The sequence below is a fragment of the Haplochromis burtoni genome, unplaced genomic scaffold, assembly GCF_018398535.1.
Source record: "Haplochromis burtoni strain Fernald_Lab_line unplaced genomic scaffold, NCSU_Asbu1 Contig_41, whole genome shotgun sequence".
Taxonomy (NCBI): domain Eukaryota; kingdom Metazoa; phylum Chordata; class Actinopteri; order Cichliformes; family Cichlidae; genus Haplochromis; species Haplochromis burtoni.
The window spans coordinates 903,902-911,599 of record NW_024582402.1 but is presented as its reverse complement, the minus strand read 5'-3'; the positions used below and the strand labels follow the sequence as shown (position 1 = coordinate 911,599).

The 7,698-nt window shown below is 38.8% G+C and overlaps 1 protein-coding gene across 1 annotated transcript; it reads right to left on the bottom strand.

Annotated features, from left to right (window-relative positions):
- Positions 1-2,471: 2,471 nt before the first annotated feature.
- On the bottom strand, positions 2,472-7,395 carry metap1d (methionyl aminopeptidase type 1D (mitochondrial)). Its single transcript, XM_005920585.3, has 10 exons — positions 7,310-7,395; positions 6,202-6,359; positions 5,502-5,651; positions 5,274-5,422; positions 5,080-5,122; positions 4,808-4,971; positions 4,627-4,724; positions 4,353-4,400; positions 4,189-4,267; positions 2,472-3,905 (listed from the first exon to the last, which is right to left on the bottom strand). Exons 1-10 carry the CDS (start codon positions 7,347-7,349, stop codon positions 3,815-3,817), a joined length of 1,020 nt encoding a protein of 339 aa, XP_005920647.1. The 5' UTR covers positions 7,350-7,395; the 3' UTR covers positions 2,472-3,814.
- Between the last annotated feature and the right edge of the window lie 303 nt (positions 7,396-7,698).

The following is a 7,698-nucleotide window of genomic DNA, read 5'->3' as shown; positions in this document are numbered from 1 at the left end:
AGATAATCACACACTGCTTTAATAATGTTAAGGTCCAGTGCCTAGTGTTCCATGGTAAAGACATATCCACTTCCAGACATGCATACATGCATTCCCAGTGTAGATTACACATACCTGTGCTTTTCTCCTTCTAACTTAACACTGGCTTCTTGACCTCCTTTTATTGAAACCACTCCTGATGAGGCTTTAGTAAACAGTAGGTTTTTTCCCTGCAGATACAATTTCACATTTGTTCTTTGCTATGTTGTCTGTTATTTGTAGATGCAACTCAGATTCATCCCTTGAGTTAGTTGTCTATGCTTGAGTTATGCAAAAGGGCAGCAATAGGTCAGTAAACAAATAAAATCAAAACTTGAAAATCTTCAAAAAGTCTGGAGAACTGCTTCTCAAGATCAAGTCTGGCTCCTTTGAAGCAAATATAAAGATATGAGGGCTGGCTGAAGACTTTTGCACAGTAGTTTAGGTAACATATGTGGATGAATTTTAGCTCAAGGGGTGACAATCTCATTTTTATGTTTGCTAGGTCACTTTCATTATACTGAAGTATTCCGGCAGCTGTAGGAGGAACTGCCTTTGGTACATCTGTAATTTTGGGATCTAACTGTGATCCAACTAGTAAGTTTGACTTTACTAGGACTGTAGTTTTTGACCAAATACCTACAATCTTAGGGACAGACTGGGCTTGTGTACTCCCAATAGCCAAACTTTAGCATGCTAACAAATGGAAATAATAAACATTGCCAATAAATACCTGCTGGCAAATTCCCAGCTAAACCACATTAAAATCATTTAAAGTTGTTTTTTTTCCTCATTGCAACCTCAATCGGAAGAAGCTGAGTTTATTCCATCGATGTCATCATGTAGTTACATGTCCTGTACAGTGAATGTTCACGTAACGAGCAACAAACTCAGCTCTTTTTGTTTTGCCTTTAGGTGTTCTGACTAAGTCCCTACTGAGACTTAGTCAGAAAGATTCAATAAACGCCATCTGTGCATGAGTGAGTGAGACGGATCTGCCTCCACAAGTCTGAAAATGATAGATCATTGTGTTAACATCATAAATTCAGAGGGCACCAAGGAAACCAAGAATTTCTGCGGTGATCCTCACAGGTACATGTGATATATCGCAGGCTGGCTGTCTCGCACAGACACACACACACACATACATTAACGCTGGTATGCACAGACAGAATGTGAGAAAGTCTGAGAAACATAACACGTTAATCTACTTCCACAGTTATGACAGAACAACTTTGTGCAATAGGCGGTAAATATCATGATGTAGAATAAGGAATGCAGATGTCATATGAGCATCAGATGTGCCTTTAACTTCAGAATTAGTGTGTCTGCAGGAAAAAAGCGCATCTAATTGCACAGTGCAGACCCAGCACACGAAATGTCAGAATTCAACAACCACCCATCCACAAACCAAGACTGTACGTACTCTTGGAGAAGGTGCTGACCAAATGAGGAGCTGGTGTGACTACATTAAACATTAACAGAAGCTCAAAAACAGACAATTTAAAACTAAACAAAAGCGCCGGTTAAGATTCAGGCTTCTCACTACAAACATGTATTTTCAGTTTTAAACATATTTGATACTTTGGCTTTAAATCCCAGAAATGGGAAGTGTTGCAACAGGTCTTGTCAAATACTTTAATTACAGAAAATACTTTCTGCATGCATAACTCACGTGCTACACACCAAATCTAGTTGAGACAAGATTAATGTTGCTTTATTGCACAAAAAACAGTCTTTCCCCACATAAACAGATAACAAACTTTGGCATCCTATTGACAAAAGTCCACCTCTTGCATTATAAGAACTATAATCATATCAAGAGTTTCACAAACGGTCACATGATGATGTGGCAAAAAGCAAACAAGTTCTCCTGTAACCCTTCTCTAGATCTCAGGTGTAGCATTGCCACACAAATACATGTACACAGTTTACTTGCACTTGTAAGTAAAGTACAGATTTCACATCTTTAACAACAAAAAGTGTTTTGATTTTGTTTTTTTAAATAGTCAATGTTCCATTTGAAATGTAAAAGCAAGCAGGGATTTATTAGGAAAACTGCAGTTCACATAAGGAGATCAGGAATGAGTCCCAACTTGCAGGAAAAGAATGTGAAGAACAGAGTATTCGGATCCAGAGACCAACACCTCTGCCTGCCACTCCCTGTTCCTCCCTAAAACCTCTCCTCTTACTCACCTCTGCTTGCACTTGTATCTGATCCTTGCCCCATGTCCCCTTTGCCTTCTAAGATTGTTTTCAGATTTGTGTCATGCTTTATAATAAATGAATCACTAAGAATTGTTTGCCTCACTCTTGAACTGATTCACAGGCAGCTCACACACACACACAGCTCAACACACCCTGCCCTAAAATCAGATGAATTGTTAGGAAGAAAAAAAAAGCTACAGTAAACAGAACATCGCTTCACTTCTTTGAAAGCTTTCTTTGCCACGTTACATGTGATTTTTTTCTTTATTTTAAAACATATATCATAAAAATGATCATGATATAATCTCGTTATCATGTGTCACGCATCAATTAAAATGACATGAATCATTTCCTGGTTGGACATGTGCAGACTACAGCTTTATTTGATTAATCCTTCCTGCCTCACCCACAGGTGGCACTGGTATGGGCACACAGATACGCATACACATCATACACTGGCAGGAAGTGAAAACACCCTCTGGCAGGCTTAAATCCAGTAGCTCTTCCCTTTTTTTCCTCCCCGAAGCATCATCAGTTCAACACACCGCCTCAATTACAGCAGCATTATGAGGTTTTACATTTTCAACAACGCATAATGTTCAAACACTCAAACATATGAGAAGACAGCTCTGTAATGTTGCTCTGCTAAATCGACCTAGGGAGACAGAAGATGCAGACAGTGATGAGGAATTTGAAATGTCGAACAAAAGGATTTTGTTATGCCTGGAATTTAAAGCCTCGAGCACAATTTTTTAAACCTCTTGTTTGTCCAAATTCTCTCACTCACCGCGTAAGTTGTTGAAGTGTGCAGTGAGTGAATCTGTTATATTTAGTGAACAAAGATGTTAAGAGTTTATGACCATATAACAAAAATATTTGTGTGTCAAGTGAAGTAAACCTCTGGCCCTGTGAATAGATGTGCCAAACTGATCTGACACATGAGAAACCTATGCAGATAATACAACGTCTGATGGTGTGTGCTGCCATCTGCTGGCCATACTCCACAGAACGTCAGTCATCAACAAGCTCACTAAACCTTATCTAACTGATGTATGTCATTCATGTGTTTCAAAAGTCTCACTAAATTGTCGTAAATGACTCTAATACAGAATTAAAAGGAATTTTGACACCTAATAACAATAAAAGGCTTTGAAACTGCATTTTGAGTACAATGAGAGATCTTTTACAGAAAATATACAAAGAAGCTGAAATGTGGGGTTTGTGACATCATTAAGTCTGTGGAAAGTCTTCTTGAGAGAACAGATACAGGTGTTGTAATGAGGACTGCATCATGCTCAAGTTTAACCATGTTAAAAAGAAAAATAGATCAATGTTGTGATCCTGCAAACCAACAAGGTTTTAATTAAATACCTTAAAAATCCTCACTCATACACAAAACCGAGCTTCAATAAGATCCACTCCAATGCCATCTTAAATATATTGATACGTGTAGTTCTTTATATTTACTAGAGCCCTTTTTTTTACTTGACAAATAGAAACTGTGTAGATTAAAATATGTTCCGTTATTTCTTCCATTTGTCATCCCAAAAGGTAGTGTAGATTTTCAGCTGAGGCACTCTAGGGCTCATCAGTTTGATGCACTGCTCTCTTCTGGCAGTTTGGTGAGAATATCCACACCGTCCGCTGTGATAACCACTGTGTGCTCAAACTGAGCTGACCTGCAGGACAAAACAAACATGTAAGATCTTAAAAGAAGAGATCAACATTTAGAGGAATAGCTTTGATGTTTTTGGGTGCAGCTTATGGAAATAGCAGACAATTATTTTAGTTTAGTGTAAAGATTGGAAAAGGTCTGGCTCTCCAGAGTTTAAAAATAGCATCTAAATTTCTCGAATTAAAGTGCTAAATAAATAAATCTGCACAGAAATCAGAATGACTGAAACCTGAAAGTCGGGAAATAGCATGTCATTTAAAAAAGGCCTTCGTTTGTGCACCGTGTACCTTTTATCATCTACAGAAACTGCAGTCCACTTGTCGTTCAAGATTCTGAACTCTGCAGACCCCTCCATCAGGATAGGCTCTACAGATTAACAGATATTAGTAACCCTACACTCATAAACAGCATCATCTTAATGTGCACACAGAGACTGTAAAGTGTAACTTACCTATCGTGAAAGCCATCCCTTCATCCATGGTCATGTCATTGTCGTTAGCTAAAATAAAGGAGAAGAATAGTGGCGGCAAAGAAAAAGCATCAGGCTGAGAAGAGAAGACGTTTTAAGTTAAGGTCATTTAGTGAATCAAATTAGGGGAAACAACACAGGCAAACATCAAATAAAAAGTGAATTTGGATAAAACCAAAAGCGTGTTTTTGAATGAAGCCCACTATCTTATGACCTCACAGAGACATTTAATATTTGACTACAGACCCAAACTCACCGTGGTGCCAAATCTCAGGATGGCAATGAAAATGGGAGCCTATTCCATGCCCAATGAAATACGGACACACTTGGAAGCCACTGGCATGGGCTATTTCACTGTAAACAGTACAAAAAAATATATGAAGAAAGAAAGAAAAGTAGTACTGTATGTGATATGCAGCTGACAAGTATGTGTGTACCTGATAGTATTTCCAATAACACAAAGCTGTGCACCTGGTTTGCAGGCATTGATGGCTTCATCTCTGCAAAGCCTGGCGGTTTCCACCAGTCGCCTCCCAACCTCGTCAACCTGACCAATCAAGAAGGTTTCTGAGGTGTCACCATGGTAACCATCCAAATACACCTATCAGGAAGAGGCAGTGATAACTGATTAGATTACTGCCGGCCTGACTGATCACATGCACTATGGTATGCGAGTTTCTCTGGGTGATTACGAAAGGAGTGAACTTACAGTTACATCAATGTTGATGATATCTCCATCTTCAAGTGGCCGACTACAGAACATGTTAACAATAAAATCTTATTCAAAAGTGTAATACTGAAAGAATTATATTACCACCATTCATTTAAATGTTGGGTTTTTTACTAAATGTTAGAGAATAAAAGGAAGGAAAGTATTCTAAAGGAAATGAAACACCCATTTACCTGTCAGGTATGCCATGACAGACCACGTTGTTCACAGATGTACAGACTGATTTGGGGAAACCCCCGTATCTGAGAGGGGACGGGTAGGCATTGTGCTTGATTGTCTCTTTGTGCACGATGAAGTCTATTTCTTCTGTTGTCATACCAACCTGAAAGGCACAAGCTGTTATCTTTGTGTTGTTTTCGACGGCATGAGAACAAAAACAGGGCATGCAGTAATATGCTTACTTTCAGACTGCGCCCAGCTAGGAGCAGCACATGTCTGGCCAGCTGACATGCTCTAGTCAGGCCTTCGATCTGCTCTTTGTCTTTGATTTCTATGTAGTCTGGCCATTCTGGGACAAGTCCAGTCTGCACATAGTTAGGCTGCACAATATGCTACAGGAAGGGAGCAGAGGCAGGACAGGATGTTAAGGATGAGTCTGTTTTGTAAGTTCAATATAAAAGTTTAAAAAAAAAGAAGTTATTTCTTCTTATTATTATTATTTGTTATTGGAGTCCAAACCAAAAGAAATGATGAAACTCCTCAAATGACAGATGTTAAGAGTGTTTCTCATTCTGAGTTCGTACAATTCTCTTAATTCATTTTTACTGCACCTCTTGTACATTTTATCCAACATGTTTAATCCTAACTGAAAACCTCCAGTAGAATAATATAAAAAGCTCTCATAAGTTAGTAGGAGTTGACATACTTCACCATGAAAATAAAACTTATATTAACCTAACTAAACTAGTCCCAAGATCCCTCCTCTCCACTGATGACCCTTAACCTACCTATATGCATATGTTAAACGTTTCAGCTTTTACCTACAATCTATTGCAAGTGCTGATATTAAAAACACTCCTCTCAGTATGTTGAGCAGAATCATAAGAAGTTCAGTTGTTGATTCAGCTAATAAGGGGGTCATTTTAGGCAGGGTACTTGTACCTTGGGTACTGCATAGGCGGGCCTGACAGTAGCTGGACGAACTACATTGTGAGAACGTTTCCACTTCCTCCAGAAGAAACGTCGATGCTGCTGACACAGCAAGGCTGTGGGGGGACTACAGCTGCCCACACAAGCTCTGCGCAGAAAACTGGCCACTCCTAGAGAAAAGAAGAGTAACGCAATGATGAAGAGAGCCCTCTTAATTGAAAAAGGGTTCATTGAGTGCTAAGAAGTTTAGACTTTCAGCACATTTTCTTTAGTCTGCTCTTCAGCAATTATTAGAAACAATGTTTCTTTTATACTGCATCAGGCATGCAAAAAAAACACTGATTTTTAGAGTGGTTCTCAAACTTTCCCTGGCATGCAGACAACCCCAAAAACATCCCAAACAAAACAAAAGCATCCATTATGAATTTTATGAAGGAGGTCAGCATCATTTTGGATGTTCGGATGCGAGCTGAACTTTGGTTACCTATGTGAACATTATGGATATACAGTGTTCAAGCACTGTGGTCCTGGTCTTGTCAGAAAAACAAAGCTTTTCCAGCCTTCTGTGTAGAAAAGATTTGGAGGCCACAAATAATGAGTGGCCACTTTAATAGGTACACCTGTGCTATCTCATGTATACCAACTGAGCCGATTTAGCCTAAATAAGGATACGTTCATTGTTGTTTGTATTTTCAGTTCGCAGTTATGTTAAGTGTCTTATATGCTTATTTTACACTGGGCTTAATTCTACTGAGGGTTGTTTCAATAAAATCACCTTAAACAACGAATGGATAAAGCCATGTTTGAGATGCTGCACGTTGCGTGGGCTTTGCGCCCACAGTCCAAAGACGTGCGGGTTAAACGGTAAATCTAATTTGGTTCTAGATGGTCGTAAACGTGTCACTGTTTTTTGGTTCTCTCTGGCGGTCTGGAAATTTAGAATTAATGTTATTCTCAGGCACTCAGATTAAGAGTCTTCATTATTTAAGTGAAGTGGAACAAATGAAACTCGTTAACTTGTTTAAAGCGGTCTTCATATACTGAACTCGCTGATGCTGAATGAATGAATAGTGTGTGTGCGTATTCTGGAAAATGAGTGAGAAAGGCTTCAGCGCTGTACCTGACGATATTGCAAGTCCTGCTGAACAGCGCGCCGCCATGCTTTCCTTGCAGAGGTCACGTGGTTAAGGAATCACGTGGTGCTCGGCTGCCGTTTGTAAGCAAACATTTTTATTTATTTATAGCACCCGCTATGAAAAGTATTTCCCAAGTGCTGTTAAACAGAGCAAGGGGCTGTTAATAGAATTTTTCAAATATATTCTGGATACTCACATGATTTTACTGCACGCAGAAACAAAATTATTTCACTAAAAACAAATTTACCAGGGTCAAAATTATTAGCTGATTTTAGAAAACAACAAATGGAAAATCCATAAATATGCAGTTGTTTCATATTAATAGTAAAATCTCTTAACTCCTAATTACTAGTAAATTACAGTAGCCTGTGAA